Source organism: Paramisgurnus dabryanus, chromosome 23 (assembly GCF_030506205.2).
Source record: "Paramisgurnus dabryanus chromosome 23, PD_genome_1.1, whole genome shotgun sequence".
Classification (NCBI taxonomy): Eukaryota; Metazoa; Chordata; class Actinopteri; order Cypriniformes; family Cobitidae; genus Paramisgurnus; species Paramisgurnus dabryanus.
Genome location: NC_133359.1, coordinates 31,531,201 through 31,552,089, shown reverse-complemented (window position 1 = coordinate 31,552,089; position 20,889 = coordinate 31,531,201). Strand labels below are relative to the sequence as shown.

At 33.9% G+C, this 20,889-nt stretch overlaps 2 protein-coding genes across 2 annotated transcripts; one reads left to right on the top strand and one right to left on the bottom strand.

Annotated features, from left to right (window-relative positions):
* Positions 1-6,038: 6,038 nt before the first annotated feature.
* LOC135759079 (uncharacterized) lies at positions 6,039-10,843 on the top strand. Its single transcript, XM_073813279.1, has 4 exons — positions 6,039-6,116; positions 6,197-6,820; positions 8,871-9,203; positions 9,764-10,843. Exons 1-4 carry the CDS (start codon positions 6,039-6,041, stop codon positions 10,841-10,843), a joined length of 2,115 nt encoding a protein of 704 aa, XP_073669380.1.
* Positions 10,844-12,356: 1,513 nt separating this feature from the next.
* On the bottom strand, positions 12,357-14,399 carry LOC135759081 (uncharacterized). The gene is made up of 2 exons (XM_065273909.1): positions 13,533-14,399; positions 12,357-12,744 (listed from the first exon to the last, which is right to left on the bottom strand). Exons 1-2 carry the CDS (start codon positions 14,391-14,393, stop codon positions 12,418-12,420), a joined length of 1,188 nt encoding a protein of 395 aa, XP_065129981.1. The 5' UTR covers positions 14,394-14,399; the 3' UTR covers positions 12,357-12,417.
* Positions 14,400-20,889: the final 6,490 nt, after the last annotated feature.

Sequence of the window (20,889 nt, the reverse complement as noted above, 5' to 3'; positions counted from 1 at the left end):
AACACATAGAGTAGGCACATAAGCACTCTCTCTCAAAGCTTTAAAGAGAGAAGAGAAAAGCTTATCATTGTTTTGTTTTTGCTTCAGCAATTGCTGGAAGAACAGATACAGCGCCTCTCAAACCCCCTCCTTCGCTCACACAAATGTTCAGTGATTCTCAACACTTTCATTTATCCTTCATTTACAACTTGCAATTTCATTTCAAACTACTTACTATTGTACCTTCTTACATCAAACCAAACCTAAAGGTTTATCCAAACATCTCTTTTAGCTCTATCGTCAGTTAAACGTTCAATACTCAAAGTTTCACTTCAAACTTTTTCTGTCTGCTCGTAACAGATTGACTGAAACTATGCTGAACCCATCTCTGACCAATAAAGAAAATTAAATCTCTTTCAGAGCCTCCAAACAGTTAAAACTGATCTTGGATTTAACATTCCCTACTTCCTTTGACCATCATAAACTTACTCCACTTACTCCACTTCCTCTAACCTTCATACACTTACTTTGAGCCCTCAACTCTATGAAAAACAGCACAAGAATGCACCCTGTCTTTCACACACACCATTCGTATCTGAACATAAATTTACTGAGCATATTTTATTTAGTTAACAGAATGAAAGTTGAAACACTTTACTTTTATTTTACCCATTAAAAATTTTGAAATAGTCCTTTTATCAGACAGTTGATAGCAGCTGTAATCTTAACTCAAATTTGAAATTTGGAAGAATTCGATCAAAAACTTGTCCCTTAACTGTTATGTTTATACATGGCAAATTCCGAAAAGCAACTTCCTTAAACATTGTACAATTAAATAGCATAGATCATGGTATACCAACTGGCATTTGCAAAGGCAGATCTTCATTGCCAAGCACAGCATAGAAGTAGCAAAACCAAAATACAATACTCATCTGAACTCACGAAGGACATGATTTACCCTTTTACAAACATCATTGTCTGTGTCACAATCTGAAACTGGTTGTATCGATGTCACTACCAGTGTCGCATGCATTTAAAATCTAGTAAAACCGACGTAATTTGCTTTTGATCAACAAAGAGTTGTAACTTAAACATAAGCCATTTTAGATTTTAGTTTATTATCAAACTGAGCTTTTAACTTTTGACTATCTATCTTATAACCCCTTCAGCATTCCCTCCATAACTTCTTTTATCTCTGTTATGTTTGTCTTGATTTTGCATTTTCACTTTTCAATTTCTACATTTAGACAATTAGTGACAAAAATCCAAGGGATACGCTTCGATTCTCGGGTTATCATTCTTTGAATTTTACACTTTTGTTTAACTCTTTAGATACGTCTTTGATATGTCTTTACTTTTACCTTTGTCTTGGGAACCTAAAGACCGCCCAACGTACTTTGATGTTATATTTAGCAACTGAATTTTTCTTTTTCCTCTTGTTTGATCTTAAAGTGCTCTTTCAGCTGTTGTTTTAGCTAGCTTTTTAATTATATCATCTAGCTTGATCTCTGTCTCTGACTTCTCCATTATCAAAGTAATATAATCTGACCAGTAGACAAGCTACCAACACAGTACGTACTGAATTTTCCAAAATGTCAGAACAGAACACACTCACTTTTGCTTTTGCTTAAGTGGATGAGTCAGGAGAGAGGACACCGGACCAGCCGTGGTTAACCCTCCGTCTTCACTCGCGGCTTGGAGTCAGCAGCCAGTGGTCTGGAAACATTTACATCTGGATGTGCGAGAGAAAATCCCGACTCCTCGTTCGGATAGAGACAACAAAAATGTTTAAAAAATGTTATTCTATCCTGCCGACTACGCCATAACTGTTAGATCTGGTCTCCACACCACAGACAAAATAAAAAACGATCCAGCCCCGGACACCAGATCACGTCAGAAAACATAAGTTTACTTTGTTAAAGCATCTGTCAGATACAAGGCTGATCAATCGTTGCTAGAGGAGAGCATAAACAGAGTCGTGAGACGGAGGTTTAGATGATAAAAATAGAACAGAGTTTTATTGATGGACAGTTAGTTTCAGTTGCATATGCCTCAATGTTCAAACCTCGTCCACCTCGTCTACCCCGTCTACCCAGGAATACAGCATGCACTTGTTATATCCAAATTTGCTCAGCTGCATCATCCCTTAGACCTTGGGCTTTCATAAACATTCTCTTTATCTATCTTGTTTACACACAGACAGAACAGTTCTATGAAACTTCCCAAATGTGAAACTGAACCACAAAGAGACATATAAAATATAGAAATACAATGAATTAATGAATGATATAATAAAATATAGAAATATAATAATGAATAAATGAATAAAAAACAATAATGTAATAATAAAAATGATAATAATGAAATTGATAACGATAAAATGATATTAAATAATCAAATACAATAATTAAATGGATAAAAACTAATGATTATAAAATGATTATGATAATTATGTAAATAAATGATAAAACATAAAAAACACAATAATAAACACATTCTGCACGTGAGGATCTAAGGTAGGATCCTTCAGTCACCTGCAGGACAACCAGCAAATTGCACTCCGGCAATGACGGTAATGTAATGTTTTAAATGTGTATTTATTTATTGGGTTCTTTTTTATTTGTTTATTTGTTTAAATTACTTAAATATAAATTCAAACGAGAAATCAAATTTAAAGGACTGAACATATTTTTTCACTGAACATAAATTAATAAAGAAGGAAAACGTATTTGGTACAATTTTGGTAAAAGTTGGTAAATTGTAAATGGCAATTGCTGCTATAGGCTATTTTATCAACAGTAAAAAATTGTTTTGAAGGGAAATGGCATCTGATTAAAGAAACCACATGTTAAGGTTTTTAGGCTTTTATAATGTTCACGCATAACACACTGCCTTTTATATTCCACTTAATTCATGAAGGCAATACTTGAAGAAATACCTGCATGTAGAGAAACAGTTTTGTTTAGCTCTAAACCTTAACTTATTCTCTGACAGTTCATAATGACCAAAGGTTGTGCTCAATATAAATGTTTACGGTACAATGCAATAATCCATAATAATAAATAAACATAGATAATAAAAAACAAATAATAATAATAATCTAAACTATAATATAAAATGCAGAGTTGCGCAATGCGAAGAGACGAGTCCTAACTAAATACGGAAAAGAATATTTAATTATGCACACATTATTAAAACATTTAACAAGTCATTGAACAATAATAAATAATATTATTAAACATATTAGTGCACATCGGCTGAAGATCATTAGCCTAAACAAGCTTCTGCTACAAATTCGAGTCATTCCATAGGTGACATTTCAGCAAGGATAGCGTCTCGTAAGTAGCACTTAAAACCCAGCTACGAGCGATCGTTTTACGTGCACCTTTGGGAAACGCACGTAAATGAATAACGAATGTTCGTCAAGAAGCTGGTAGAAAGCGCTCTTAAGCATAAGATCAATCGTTATCGGGAAACCCGGCCCAGGTTAGTGTGTTGTCAGTCAAGTTAGCATTGAAAGCATTGTCCAGTTCTTGCACCTGCGAATACGAATAAAATCTATATTTATGATTGAAATATCCATTATTATTATTTACATAGATGAAATTTGTAAACAGCGGAGCTGCTGCACATGAGTGGTTGAACTTGGAACTTGAGCAAATGACTAGAGAGAGAGAGAGAGAGATTATTATCATTTACGGATTTAAAATTAACATTTGCCTTTCCATGGGCGTTTTTAATTTAATGAAGTTGAAATGTTTGTTTGTATAGCATGCCAGGCTACTGAGGTAAATGAGATCAGTTTCTTCTCTCATTTCAGTGTCTTCTTTCATTTTCTAATGATAACGTAAAGAAACAATATTTAGGAATCTTGTTTCTAATGTATTTTTGACATATCATGAAGACCTTGGTTTTTGAATGGAATATGTTCAAGAAGCTTTGTAATACTGTGATATGATGTATTTCAATTGAATTTATTGTAAGGGGTTATTTCGTACTTACATTAATTACATTTAAATGTTTAAAAATGTAATTTGGTCAATCAAAAGGGCAATTTATGCCATGTCCTGTATCTGATTTTAAATTAAATCCTCCCTGAATAAGTAAAATGTAATATTCCCAATGGCTAATTATTATTTACAATAATTTAAAAGATGAACTGTGGCTTACTTCCAATAGAGTTAATGTAATTTTTTTATAAGTAATTGGTTATAAAAAATATGAGGTAGACTATTGTCATAGTTGCTAAATTTAGGTAGCCTACTCTTTACTCAAATATAGGACTGAATTGACCCAAACAAAGTGTCACGCAGAACCTGTGGATGTGCACATCGCATATTATTGCTACCCAGTTTGACAAAGTTTCGTTATAGTGACAATAATGCGGGTTAAATATAAGCTTGTTTTTAAATAGAAATTTCTCATGTTTATATTGTAATGAATAAAGGGTTTTGGTTGTGTTTAATGTGGAGGGTAAGGTAGCTATAGGCTCATGGAGGTGCACCAATTAAAATGCGGATGGGTGTTAAGGAGAGCCTTAAGGAATGAGTGAGAGAGTGGCGGGACGCTCGGCTTTGTCTCTATGATAGGAGCTCTTATGTGGGGAAAGTGCGCTAAGCGGCCGCTCGGGACAATTCGTGGTAGCCAGTCGGGGGGTAAATGTATTAGTTAGTGATGATGGGTATTGTTTGTCGGTAAGGGAGCTCTTGATTCTTTTCACCGCGGCCGATATTAATCGTATGACCGAGGGAGGAATGGAAAGACACTGCGACTTTGTGAACAATCCATTGAGATTTTAGCCGCCAAGGACCTGTCGCGCAATTCCTTTTTCATAAGCTGCACCTCTGCCTATCGCTGGCCTTTATTCTGCCGGCTGTATAGAGCTGGGCTCTCCTGATTTTACCAAGTGGTTGATGTCCTCAGGGCAACATTGTGACATTGGACTATGACACATTTGGCGGACCTTGACTGGGCATTAAAGCGCCTCCCTTATTATACCTGCCTGCTTGCGGTTTAACCAACTGCAAAACGGGGATAACTTTATAATATATACTTTTTATATAATGCTGTTTTTAAATATTTAGATAAAGAATGGTATAATTGAGATCCTAATGTCTTGCTCTATGTCTCCTTGGTTTCAGCCGTTACACTGGTGGCAGTGTAATATTAGGCACAATATATTAGACTTGGGTTTAATCTGTGGAAAGTTTGTACATTTAAATGGGCCCGGCGCCTGACTTTGACATCATTGATAAAAAGCAAATGAATAGTACAGCATTATTAAAAGAGCACGTACATCGCTTACTAAAAGAGAAAAAAGAGCCCAAAATGCGACCAATATATTGGGTATAATTTGGGTTCCATTAAAGACATCGTTTCTGTTATTGCATTAGGACATATATAAAATCATTAATCAATAGCCTATTTAAAACGCATTTTAAAGTCTAGAAGCCTCTTTCACCAAAGTGACTACTCAAGTGAAGAAGGCATGGAGTCTAAATAGCATGCAACCTCCAAATATAGACAAGAAATTTGGTTTTATCTTTATTAATTTCCAATTGTGTGTGTATAGGCTATATATAGGCTATATATTGTATCTACACACACAAACAAATCATTTAACACCATGTAGAGGCTATTTTAAAAATAGCAGGCACAATCGCACTAACGCGTGCGCACGACATAGGTTTCTCGTGCGCACGACATAGGTTTCTCGTGAGCACGACATACGTTTCTCGTGCGCATGCAAAAGCCTTTTTTATTTTTTTGCAAATTTGTAAAAAAATAAAAAATAAGGCTTTTGCGTGTGCACGAGAAACATATCGCGTGCGCACGAGAAACGTATGTCGCCACCTCAGTCCAGCAGATGGCGGTAATACACTTTGATTGTAAACTGCCATAAAACTCAACAGAAGAAGAAGAAGAACGTATGTCGTGCGCACGAGAAACTCTCGTGAACACGTGAACGTATGACGTGCACATGCGGTCGCAATTTCCGGTTTATCGTCTAATGTGGGGTTGAAGAGTGTTTACAACTTAAACGTTTGAAAGGTCGCAACATGGAGGAAGATTTTGTTGAGTTTTTGAGGTCACGAGATATTTCTCAAGATGCTATTGAGAAACTAAAAGAGGATAAGGTAAATTGAGTTATAGTTATTATAATTATTCTATATGCATGCTTTTAGCCATTGTATTTATAGCCGTTATTTACTTTTAGGTCAACCTAAGCATCATTGCAATTATGACTGAAGACGAACTTGCAAAATACATTGTTAGTTATGGAGATCGTCTTGCAGTTAGAGCATTTTGCCGTCAAAGACTTGCAGTATGTGAAACCACCAAGTCCACTGCAATGCAGAGATTAAGAAACAAGATCCAAAAAGGAGCCAATAGGCCTACACCAGCAAATAATGGGGGTTTATTAAGCAAACTTTCAAGTATCGGCAATAAACATGCATCTAAAGAGAAAAGACGACTGGAAATTGGGTGGCTTCATTTTCATAAAGGAGAATTTCACCAGGTTCGGACAAAACATGGAGGTGGAACGCGACATGTGACGGTTAAAAAGAACGCAATAGTTGAGGAACTGATGATGATTGGGAAGGATTTGTTTTTTCCTAAAGGGATTTCTTCAAAAGGCCCAGCTGAAAGCTATCTTTTTGAGATGCGAGATTTCAGCCAGACCCCAATTCCATCCAGTATTACAGTGAATGAACTGTATGAGCAGAGTAAACTTAGAATGCTACGACTGTACGTATGCACGATGGAAAAGGACAGTTCTCCCCAAGATTCATCAGACTCGTCCTCAGACTTTGACGAACCGGAACGAGAGCCTAGAGTGGTAAGTTATGGATTAAATAAAGTAATTTAAGTTTCCTGTCGTGTATAGTTTTAAAGAGAATGGAAGTTGTTTGTCGTGTATAGTTTTAAAGAGAATGGGACACACACACACACACACACACACACACACACACACACACACACACACACACACACACACACACACACACACACACACACACACACACACATATACAGTTAGGTCCATAAATATACAGTTAGGTCCATAAATATTGGGACAGAGGCACATTTTGTGTTATTTTAGCTGTTCACCAAAATTTATTTCAGTTACAGTCATATAATGAATATTGGCTTAAAGTACACACTCTCAGCTTTATTTTGAGGGTATTCACGTTCAAATTGGCTGAAAGATTTAGCAATTACAGCTGTTTAATGTGTAGCTCCCCCTTTTTAAAGGGGCCAAAAGTAATGGGACAGTTGACGTAAAAGCTGTTTTGTGGACATTTATTGTCTATTTATTAAATAATTTCCTCATAATTGAAGCATGTTAAAGGTATGTAGTTGATTGAAGTGTGACATTTGCATTTGGAAGCTGTGACTCTAAACCCACTTCATGTGGTTCAGGGAGATCTTCATACAAGTGATACAGACCAGATTTAGGTTTCAAAAACACCACAAATCCATCAGAGAGACAACAGGAACATTAAGAGTGGCCAGATCAATAATTTAGTACATTCTGAATAAAGAAAAACACACTGGTGAGCTCAGCAACAAACAAATCCTGGACCTCCATACCAGATAACAGTGTTGGATGATGGCATTATCCTCTCATGATAACGAAAAGAAAACCTTTACAATGTCCAAACAAATGAATAACACTCTCCAGAAGGCAAAGATGGCATTGTCAAGCAAAATAATAAAGAGAAGATATTACAAGGAGAAATACAGAGGGTTCACCACAAGATACAAAAGCCTCAAGAATAGAAAGTTGAGATCAGACTCCTTAAAAAGTCAGACAAGCTCTTAAAAAGCTTTATTTATAGAGATAAAACTAATATCAACCTGTATAAGAATAATGAGAATAAAAATGATGGAGAAGGCCAAGAACATCTCATGATACGAGCAGACAACATCTTCAGTAAAATAGTGTTCAGGCAGTGGGATTGCATTTCCATCCATGGTTTCTTAAGGTCCTGGGTCGCTGGTGTTTTTTGGTGATGTATCAGAAGGCAGAAACATCCAGATTCATTTTTCATTTCTCATGATGTTGTGAAGGAGTTTTTTCTTTGTCATGGAGAGGATAATGCCATCATCCACCACTGTTATCTGGTATGGACATCAAGAATTTGTTTGTTGCTGAGCTCATCAGTGTGTTTTTCTTTATTCAGAATGTACCAAATTGTTGATCTGGCCACTCTTAATGTTCCTGCTATCTCTCTGATGGATTTGTGGTGTTTTTGAAACCTAAATCTGGTCTGTATCACTTGTAGGGAGATCTGCCTGAACCACATGATGTGGGTTCACAGCCAAAGCTTCCAAATACAAATGTTACACTTCAATCAACTCCAGACCTTTAACATGCTTCATTTAAGAGGAAATTATTTAATAAATAGACAATAAATGTCCATAAAACAGCTTTTCAGTCAACTGTCCCATTACTTTTGGCCCCTTTAAAAAGGGGGAGCTACACATTAAACAGCTGTAATTGCTAAATCTTTCAGCCAATTTGAACGTGAATACCCTCAAAATAAAGCTGAGAGTGTGTACTTTAAGCCAATATTCATTATATGACTGTAACTGAAATAAATTTTGGTGGACAGCTAAAATAACACAAAATGTGCCTCTGTCCCAATATTTATGGACCTAACTGTATATATATATATATATATATATATATATATATACACATCATTAATGTTTATATGCTTCCTGTTTATCTATTTAGAGAGAGCGAGAGTGTTTTGGATATCTATATTCCTGTTTAATATGCACTACATAATCACGGAACCGGCTTTAATGATGGGATACGAATGTGATTTATCGTGCACCCCTACACTGTATATCTTCTAATGTGTATGTCCTTTCAACAGACAGAGAGTACTAGCATGTCAAGAAACTCAGGACAACCACTTCTTCAAACAAATGATCCTGTGCCTGTCAGTCATTCATCGTTCATTGAAGAAGAGGATAGCTTTTCTACCAGTCAAAAATCCAGAGAGGAAAATTCGGCATCGACTCCTGATGACCATAAATCTGATGATGTGGTGGTTTTGAGTGAAGAGCCAGGGTCATCAGTTGATGTGTCTTATGATATAGAACTGGAGGATTCCGAGATCCAGATTGGAATGGCACACGATAATGTTGCCAATGCCATTCTGGATTCCACTCTTCCCTGGAATACAGAAGATGGGGATCCTAGACAGGTAATATCATATAATATCATTGATATTATATTATTTGTTGTTAAAATGTTTACACCATTAAAACACTTAAAATCAGTTATCATTTACTTTGTTTGGATTTTTTCTGTGGAACACAACAGGAGATTCTTGGAATCTTATTACAATGTAATGAATCATATAAAATAGCTTGGATCCTTTTTTCTCACTTAGGACATTTCACTTTATAAATTCAACTTATTTTTCCCCACAAATTCTCATTTTGTGTTCTATGGAATCAAAGTCAAACTGGTTTGAAATGACATTTTGTGAGTAAATTATTACAGAATTACTGTATCATTTTAACATTTACTGTAACTTGTAAAATGTCACTATCACAATCATGACCGTCACGACAGAGGGTTTTATTTACATGTTTACATGCATAATGTATTTAAACTTTAAACACCATATAGTACAGTTAAATTATCAACAGTATTGAAATGTATTGGATGTGGTATTAGTTGCTTTTAAATAACCTTAAAAAGGCAGTGTTTTTGTTATCTTTTCGTGTTATATAATACAGTATTTTTTTAATTCTGCAGAATCCACCATTAATTGATCAACCTCAGACAGAAGGATCATCTTTTGCAGAACAGCCAACTGAAGAATCAGAGGATTCTGAGAGCATGAAAGAAATTCAAAGTGTGAAAGTGAGGAGGGTCAATATAGTGAAAGATGTTTTGGAAATTTTCTCAAAACCCAAAGTATTAAAACAAGTCCTGCGCATAGAATTTACTAATGAAAATGCAGTTGATAATGACGGAGTGTCACGTGAACTGTACACTGCCTTTTGGGAAGAGTTTCTTGCTCAGTGTGAGGGTGAGGAAGAACGAGTTCCAAGACTGCGACCAGACTACTCAGAGGTTGAGTGGCAGGCTATTGGAAGAGTGTGGGTGAAAGGCTATGTTGATCATGGTGTGATGCCCATCAGGTTGTCTCCAGCATTTATATTGGCATGCATTGATGGTGTTGACTCAGTCACTGAAGAGCTCTTGATGTCCTCATTTTTGAAATATTTGTCTGCCTCAGAGCAATCTGTTGTTGAAAAAGCTGTTCAAGGCGACCTGGATGAAAATGATGCAGAAGATTTACTTGATCTCTTTTCACGGATGGGTTCATGCTGCTTGCCTCCAAAAGAAAACATTCGTTCTGCTATTTTGACAATGGCTCACAAAGTCCTCCTCCAAGAGCCCAAATTTATAATTGACTGCTTTCACACCATTATGCCAACTGGCATTCTGAGTCTGACCAGACAAAGCATACTTGATGCATACGATTCAAAGAAAGCTACAAACAAGAAAGTGGTACAAATGTTAAAGCCAGCAAAAGATTCCTTGAACCAGCAAGAGCAGCTGACCCTTAATCATCTGCACCGCTACGTGAAAAATATAGACCAAAGAAAGCTAGAGACCTTCCTACGATTCTGTACCGGCTCTACAGTCATGTGTAAGGACAAAATTGAAGTCATATTTAATGGATTATTTGGCCTTGGACGTAGGCCTGTTGCACATACATGTGGAGCAGTTCTCGACTTACCATGTTCATACAGCTCTTACCCAGAATTCCGTGCAGAGTTTGACAATGTACTAAATGGAGATTGCTTTGCAATGGACATTCTATAAATGAATTAACTAGTGAGATTGAGTAAGTCAGGTTAATTGTATTTTGTGTACACCAGTTATTCCTTTTTTTTTAATGCATTTTTTTGTAATTTCATAATTCTTAAAATTTTAGTTTCTAAGAGGTTTTAAGATTTTATAGTTTGAGTAGCTTCAAATATGTTTTAAGATTTTGAAGTGTTCGTGGAGTTATGGAGCCGAGTTTAAATTTCCAATTTCCATTCTAAAGAAATTTGAGTTTTATACAAAAACATTCAATTCCACTGAATTGAAAGATACAATAGCTGTGATAGAATAGCTATGCTGTACATGAGTTTAGTTGCAAATATTTGTTTGTTACTAATCAGAAATAGTTATTAAAGGGATAGTTCACCCAAAAATAAAAAATCTGTCATCATTTTCTCACTCTAATTATGTTACAAACCCACATAAATTTCTTGGTTCTGATGAACACAAAAGAAGATATTTTGAGAAATGTTTGTAACCAAACCGTTTGTGGACCCCATTTACTTCCACTGTATACTTTCTCCCTAATATGGAAGTGAATGGGGTCCACGAATGGCTTGGTTACAAACATTTCTCAAAATATCTTTGTGTTCATCAGAACAAAGAAATGTATATGGGTTTGTAACAACATGAGTACATGACAGAATTTTTCTTTTTGGGTGAACTATCCCTTTAAATACCCTGTTAAATAAAGTGTTGGAAAACTATTTTGTGTTAAGAATTAGAAATTGAGGAGATGATGTAAATCATTGTTTCACCCCTATTCGTTTGAGGGGAGTTAAACTTGTAATTCAAAAGTTGTATAGAAGTGTTTTATACACAAACATGTCCATACAGTTCAGATTTAATTGGGGATTTAATGGAGATTTAAACAGACGGTTTATTACACACTGTAATTTTAATCTGTTTAATATTCTTTACATATTGCCATTTTTTTTTTCATTTACAATTTACTGTAATGCAGAAAAACATGTTACTGAGTTGAGTATCCATGTTTGTATACATTGTTATATGTCAGCAAAACATTGCCTGTATTACAGTTTAATAGTCAATAAAAAGGCCCCAACTGTGTTCTTAACATCTTTCTGTATTTAGTGCATTTGATGCTTATTCAATTTTATTGAGGAAGAAAAACATTCTGCATGAGTCTAAAGTTTACAAGAAAATCACAATTCTGTCGTTTATTACATGAACTTTCTTTTGAGAAACACAAATGTTTAGCAGAGTATTAGGCATCAACAGCCTCATAAAACATTCACAACAATTGTATGATGGTGACAGGAGGCTGATAACTGCTCAATGCACATTCTGCTAAACATTTGTGTATCACAGAAGAAAATATCAGAAATTGGAAAAACACAATGGTAGTGAACAAAATTTTTCTTAAACTATAATAGAAAGGACCCTGCATAAACAAACAACATATGCTCAATAACATTAAGTATTTTAGAAACAATTAGTGACTTTTAATATTGTAACATCATAGTACTTTTTTGCATTACCATTTGTGCATCAGAAATCATGTAAATAAAAAATGCCACCAACCCCTCTATTTTCAGCCTGAGCAGAGGTTACAATAAGGTCAGTATTGCATTCCTTAGATGCAAGTATAAGTCTATTGCTTGATATGAGTCCTTTGGAAGCTCAAAATGTGCCTCACTCAGGATAGAATTACAAATGTCATAGACATCACTGTCACAAGGTATAGACGATCGAAATGTGCATTCTGTCTTGCACAGCTGTAGGTCTCCTGTGTCCACTGGTGACATGCAGTTCTCTGTTCTGTAAAGCTCTGGGAATAAGTACATGACATTGGGTCTACCACTTGGCACTCTGATGTTTTTTGAAGGTCTTATTACGTGTGCATCCCACACACGAGCAGTTTCATCCAATTCATCCTGCAATTAAATAAAAAAATAAATAGACAGTTTGCACTGAAGATATTCAACCTGTAACATTTTTACTCTCTAAAATATATCAATATCCATAAACACCTCATTTCTTTTTTCCGCAAATTGTGTTGTTGAGAATTTTGTGATGGGTAAAAAAGTACCCCCAAAACACCATAAACTTATAACTACGACCCTACAGTTCCATGACTGTGACTTAGAATTAAAGGGATAGTTCATCCAAAACATGTTCCAAACCTAATTGATTTGAACACAAAATAAAATATTGTGAAGAATGCAAGAAATCAAGAAGTTTTTCTTACGATGGAAGTCAATAGCTACCATCAGCTATTATGCATTAAGGTAAGGAGCTCATTCAGGTTTGGAACAACATAAGGGATGAAATAATTATATAATTTTGGAATTCAAATCACACTCATGTAATTGGGGGGGGGGGGTTAGTTTGACCACACCACACAATAAAAAACCTACTGTATAAGACAACGTACACTTTTAATGATGCAAATTATGATTTTTTTTCACAAATAGGCATATTTGGGCTATTTTCTAAATTAATGTGATTTTACTTTACAAGGTCATGCTGTGTTTTGGTCGATACGTAGTATTTTATTTAATTTTGTGTTCACTAAAATACACTATCAATTAATTAATTCAATAAAAACTCTAAAATAAAACGAGTAAGTGAGGCAGTTATGAAGTTGTTGTGTATATTAAGGAGTAATGCAATGCTTTATAGCTAAATTATGCTGGGCAGTGTGCACTACATCATTACTCACCTGGATAATTCCCAAGAAACAGAAACGGATTAGATTTTTATCCAAAAATCCCCCGTCGAACAACCCTTTGTCCTTCAGGTCAGCGAACAAAGAGATGAAAAACTCCATGCATTCTTTCCTGAGGAATCCCCACCAACTCTCTATTCGCTGATTGGCCGTGCTTACACCTTCTATGTAGCTGTCAATGGTGGAGTCCTGCAGAATGTTGCGTCTGAGGAAACGCTGGAAGTCTCGCACGTGCCCGTTTTCAGTTCCACAGTCGCCTCTAACGATCCGAGGGCAGCCACTTAAACTTTCCACTGCTTCCACGTAGTATCCTCCGATTACCTTCGGGTCACTGCTTGTTGTGAACGCATTTAGCCAAATAATCTTCCTAGAAAAGCCATCGATACAGCCGTTTATGCAAATACCATATGGCTTTAGTTTATCATATGAATCAAAATGCCAGATGTAATTCGGTCCTTTTGCGAAATAGTTACGTCGATGAAGACGTCGGGCTCTCCTAAATTCTACTCCACCAGGATCTAACGAGCTCAAAATTAAGCGAACATGTTCTTTTCTAATATGTAATCCATTTTCTTTACACTTTTCATGCATCCACCTGTATCCGTGTAGCTGGCCTGATGTTTGGAGTTGATGCTGAATAAATGCAATGGCGTCTTCGATACTTGAGTATTCTTTTCGTCGAAACAGGCGTCTAGACCTCAAAATGCGTTTTAAATGTCGCTCAGAAATTACATATCTGTGTCGAAGTGCAAGAACAGAAACAATGTCTTTGTATTGAAGGCCAAGTTTAAAATAAATCTCAATTAATTCGTGCGCATCCATAATTTTGTTTTCGTTTGGCAGAGAGTGATGCATCCGGAACTTCTCCTTCTTTGAGTTTTAATGGCGGTTGGCAACTCATCTCAAAGGTGCATTACTGCCACCTACTAGACTGGAGTGTGGTTATTAGTATGACGTCAACATGCAGAAATATCTCGTGCGCACGCGATACGTTTCTCGTGCGCACGACATAGGTTTCTCGTGGGCACGACATACGTTTCTCGTGCGCACGCAAAAGCCTTATTATTTATTTTTATATATTTATTATTTATTTTTTTGCAAATGTCCACTCAAATTTTTTATTTTTTGCAAATGTCCCCTCAGAAGCTCCGTATGTTTTAAACCTGTATGCATTAGTTTTTTTCTGATTAACACAAAAGAAAATATTTTGAGGAATGATGGTAAACCCACAGCAGATAGTGACCATTGACTCCCATAGTAGGAATAAAAAATGATGGAATTTTATAGGTTCAATGAAAATTCTTTCATAATTTACTCATCCTCGTGTTCTTTTAAACGTGTATGCATTAGTTTTTTTTCTGATTAACACAAAATAAAATATTTTGAGGAATGATGGTAAACCCACAGCAGATAGTGACCATTGACTCCCATAGTAGGAATAAAAAAAAGATGGAATTTTATAGGTACAATGAAAATTCTTTCATAATTTACTCATCCTCGTGTTGTTTTAAACCTGTATGCATTAGTTTTTTTCTGATTAACACAAAAGAAAATATTTTGAGGAATGATGGTAAACCACAGCAGATAGTGACAATTGACACCCATAGTAAGATTAAAAAAATGATGTAATTTTATAGGTTCAATGAAAATTCTTTCATAATTTACTCATCCTTGTGTTGTTTTAAACCTGTATACTTTAGTTTTTTTCTGATTAACACAAAAGAAAATATTTTGAGGAATGATGGTAAACCCACAGCAGATAGTGACCATTAACTCCCATAGTAGGATTAAAAAAAAGATGGAATTTTATAGGTTCAATGAAAATTCTTTCATAATTTACTCATCCTCGTGTTGTTTTAAACCTGTATGCATTAGTTTTTTTCTGATTAACACAAAAGAAAATATTTTGAGGAATGATGGTAAACCCACAGCAGATAATGACCATTGACTCCCATACTAGGAATAAAAAAATGATGGAATTTTATAGGTTCAATGAAAATTCTTTCATAATTTACTCATCCTCGTGTTCTTTTAAACGTGTATGCATTAGTTTTTTTCTGATTAACACAAAAGAAAATATTTTGAGGAATGATGGTAAACCCACAGCAGATAGTGACCATTGACTCCCATAGTAGGAATAAAAAAATGATGGAATTTTTTAGGTTCAATGAAAATTCTTTCATAATTTACTCATCCTCGTGTTGTTTTAAACCTGTATGCATTAGTTTTTTTCTGATTAACACAAAAGAAAATATTTTGAGGAATGATGGTAAACCCACAGCAGATAATGACCATTGACTCCCATAGTAGGAATAAAAAAATGATGGTATTTTATAGGTTCAATGAAAATTCTTTCATAATTTACTCATCCTTGTGTTGTTTTAAACCTGTATGCATTAGTTTTTTTCTGATTAACACAAAAGAAAATATTTTGAGGAATGATAGTAAACCCACAGCAGATAGTGACCATTGACTCCCATAGTAGAAATAAAAAAATGATGGAATTTTATAGGTTCAATGAAAATTCTTTCATAATATACTCATCCTTGTGTTGTTTTAAACCTGTATGCATTAGTTTTTTTCTGATTAACACAAAAGAAAATATTTTGAGGAATGATAGTAAACCCACAGCAGATAGTGACCATTGACTCCCATAGTAGGAATAAAAAATGATGGAATTTTATAGGTTCAATGAAAATTCTTTCATAATTTACTCATCCTTGTGTTGTTTTAAACGTGTATGCATTAGTTTTTTTTCTAATTAACACAAAAGAAAATATTTTGAGGAATGATAGTAAACCCATAGCAGATAGTGACCATTGACTCCCATAGTAGGAATAAAAAAATGATGGAATTTTATATGTTCAATGAAAATTCTTTCATAATTTACTCATCCTTGTGTTGTTTTAAACCTGTAGGCATTAGTTTTTTTCTGATTAACACAAAAGAAAATATTTTGAGGAATGATGGTAAACCCACAGCAGATAGTGACCATTGACTCCCATAGTAGGAATAAAAAAATGATAGAATTTTATAGGTTCAATGAAAATTCTTTCATAATTTACTCATCCTTGTGTTGTTTTAAACCTGTATACATTAGTTTTTTTCTGATTAACACAAAAGAAAATATTTTGAGGAATGATGGTAAACCCACAGCAGATGGTGACCATTGACTCCCATAGTAGGAATAAAAAAATGATGGAATTTTATAGGTTCAATGAAAATTCTTTCATAATTTACTCATCCTCGTGTTCTTTTAAACGTGTATGCATTAGTTTTTTTCTGATTAACACAAAAGAAAATATTTTGAGGAATGATAGTAATCCCACAGCAGATAGTGACCATTGACTCCCATAGTAGGAATAAAAAATGATGGAATTTTATAGGTTCAATGAAAATTCTTTCATAATTTACTCATCCTTGTGTTGTTTTAAACCTGTATACATTAGTTTTTTTCTGATTAACACAAAAGAAAATATTTTGAGGAATGATGGTAAACCCACAGCAGATAGTGACCATTGACTCCCATAGTAGGAATAAAAAAATTATGGAATTTTATAGATTCAATGAAAATTCTTTCATAATTTACTCATCCTCGTGTTCTTTTAAACGTGTATGCATTAGTTTTTTTCTGATTAACACAAAAGAAAATATTTTGAGGAATGATAGTAAACCCACAGCAGATAGTGACCATTGACTCCCATAGTAGGAATAAAAAAATTATGGAATTTTATAGGTTCAATGAAAATTCTTTCATAATTTACTCATCCTCGTGTTGTTTTAAACCTGTATGCATTAGTTTTTTTTCTGATTAACATAGAAGAAAATATTTTGAGGAATGATGGTAAACCCACAGCAGATAGTGACCATTGACTCCCATAGTAGGAATAAAAAAATGATGGAATTTTATAGGTTCAATGAAAATTCTTTCATAATTTACTCATCCTTGTGTTGTTTTAAACCTGTATGCATTAGTTTTTTTCTGATTAACACAAAAGAAAATATTTTGAGGAATGATGGCAAACCCACTGCAGATAAGTACCATTGACTCCCATAGTAGGAATAAAAAAATGATGGTATTTTATAGGTTCAATGAAAATTCTTTCATAATTTACTCATCCTTGTGTTGTTTTAAACCTGTATGCATTAGTTTTTTTCTGATTAACACAAAAGAAAATATTTTGAGGAATGATGGTAAACCCACAGCAGATAGTGACCATTGACTCCCATAGTAGGAATAAAAAAATGATGGAATTTTATAGGTTCAATGAAAATTCTTTCATAATATACTCATCCTTGTGTTGTTTTAAACCTGTATGCATTATTTTTTTTCTGATTAACACAAAAGAAAATATTTTGAGGAATGATAGTAAACCCACAGCAGATAGTGACCATTGACTCCCATAGTAGGAATAAAAAAATGATGGAATTTTATAGGTTCAATGAAAATTCTTTCATAATTTACTCATCCTTCTGTTGTTTTAAACCTGTATGCATTAGTTTTTTTCTGATTAACACAAAAGAAAATATTTTGAGGAATGATGGTAAACCCACAGCAGATAATGACCATTGACTCCCATAGTAGGAATAAAAAATGATGGAATTTCATAGGTTCAATGAAAATTCTTTCATAATTTACTCATCCTCGTGTTCTTTTAAACGTGTATGCATTAGTTTTTTTCTGATTAACACAAAAGAAAATATTTTGAGGAATGATGGTAAACCCACAGCAGATAGTGACCATTGACTCCCATAGTAGGAATAAAAAAATGATGGAATTTTATAGGTTCAATGAAAATTCTTTCATAATTTACTCATCCTTGTGTTGTTTTAAACCTGTATGCATTAGTTTTTTACTGATTAAGACAAAAAAATATATTTTGAGGAATGATGGTAAACCCACAGCAGATAGTGACCATTGACTCCCATAGTAGGAATAAAAAAATGATGGAATTTTATAGGTTCAATGAAAATTCTTTCATAATATACTCATCCTTGTGTTGTTTTAAACCTGTATGCATTATTTTTTTTCTGATTAACACAAAAGAAAATATTTTGAGGAATGATAGTAAACCCACAGCAGATAGTGACCATTGACTCCCATAGTAGGAATAAAAAAATGATGGAATTTTATAGGTTCAATGAAAATTCTTTCATAATTTACTCATCCTCGTGTTCTTTTAAACGTGTATGCATTAGTTTTTTTCTGATTAACACAAAAGAAAATATTTTGAGGAATGATGGTAAACCCACAGCAGATAGTGACCATTGACTCCCATAGTAGGAATAAAAAAATGATGGAATTTTATAGGTTCAATGAAAATTCTTTCATAATTTACTCATCCTTGTGTTGTTTTAAACCTGTATGCATTAGTTTTTTACTGATTAAGACAAAAAAATATATTTTGAGGAATGATGGTAAACCCACAGCAGATAGTGACCATTGACTCCCATAGTAGGAATAAAAAAATGATGGAATTTTATAGGTTCAATGAAAATTCTTTCATAATATACTCATCCTTGTGTTGTTTTAAACCTGTATGCATTATTTTTTTTCTGATTAACACAAAAGAAAATATTTTGAGGAATGATAGTAAACCCACAGCAGATAGTGACCATTGACTCCCATAGTAGGAATAAAAAAATGATGGAATTTTATAGGTTCAATGAAAATTCTTTCATAATTTACTCATCCTTCTGTTGTTTTAAACCTGTATGCATTAGTTTTTTTCTGATTAACACAAAAGAAAATATTTTGAGGAATGATGGTAAACCCACAGCAGATAATGACCATTGACTCCCATAGTAGGAATAAAAAAATGATGGAATTTCATAGGTTCAATGAAAATTCTTTCATAATTTACTCATCCTCGTGTTCTTTTAAACCTGTATGCATTAGTTTTTTTCTGATTAACACAAAAGAAAATATTTTGAGGAATGATGGTAAACCCACAGCAGATAGTGACCATTGACTCCCATAGTAGGAATAAAAAAATGATGGAATTTTATAGGTTCAATGAAAATTCTTTCATAATTTACTCATCCTTGTGTTGTTTTAAACCTGTATGCATTAGTTTTTTACTGATTAAGACAAAAAAATATATTTTGAGGAATGATGGTAGACCCACAGCAGATAGTGACCATTGACTCCCATAGTAGGAATAAAAAAATGATGGAATTTTATAGGTTCAATGAAAATTCTTTCATAATTTACTCATCCTTGTGTTGTTTTAAAACTGTATGCATTAGTTTTTTCTCTGATTAACACAAAATAAAATATTTTGAGGAATGATGGTAAACCCACAGCAGATAGTGACCATTGACTCCCATAGTAGGAATAAAAAAATGATGGAACTTTATAGGTTCAATGAAAATTCTATCATAATTTACTCATCCTCGTGTTGTTTTAAACGTGTATGAATTAGTTTTTTTCTGATTAACACAAAAGAAAATATTTTGAGGAATGATAGTAAACCCACAGCAGATAGTGACCATTGACTCCCATAGTAAGAATAAAAAAATGATGGAATTTTATAGGTTCAATGAAAATTCTATCATAATTTACTAATCCTCGTGTTGTTTTAAACGTGTATGCATTAGTTTTTTTCTGATTAACACAAAAGAAAATATTTTGAGGAATGATGGTAAACCCACAGCAGATAGTGACCATTGACTCCCATAGTAGGAATAAAAAAAAGATGGAATTTTATAGGTACAATGAAAATTCTTTCATAATTTACTCATCCTTGTGTTGTTTTAAAACTGTATGCATTAGTTTTTTCTCTGATTAACACAAAATAAAATATTTTGAGGAATGATGGTAAACCCACAGCAGATAGTGACCATTGACTCCCATAGTAGGAATAAAAAAATGATGGAACTTTATAGGTTCAATGAAAATTCTATCATAATTTACTCATCCTCGTGTTGTTTTAAACGTGTATGAATTAGTTTTTTTCTGATTAACACAAAAGAAAATATTTTGAGGAATGATAGTAAACCCACAGCAGATAGTGACCATTGACTCCCATAGTAAGAATAAAAAAATGATGGAATTTTATAGGTTCAATGAAAATTCTATCATAATTTACTAATCCTCGTGTTGTTTTAAACGTGTATGCATTAGTTTTTTTCTGATTAACACAAAAGAAAATATTTTGAGGAATGATGGTAAACCCACAGCAGATAGTGACCATTGACTCCCATAGTAGGAATAAAAAAAAGATGGAATTTTATAGGTACAATGAAAATTCTTTCATAATTTACTCATCCTCGTGTTGTTTTAAACCTGTATGCATTAGTTTTTTTCTGATTAACACAAAAGAAAATATTTTGAGGAATGATGGTAAAC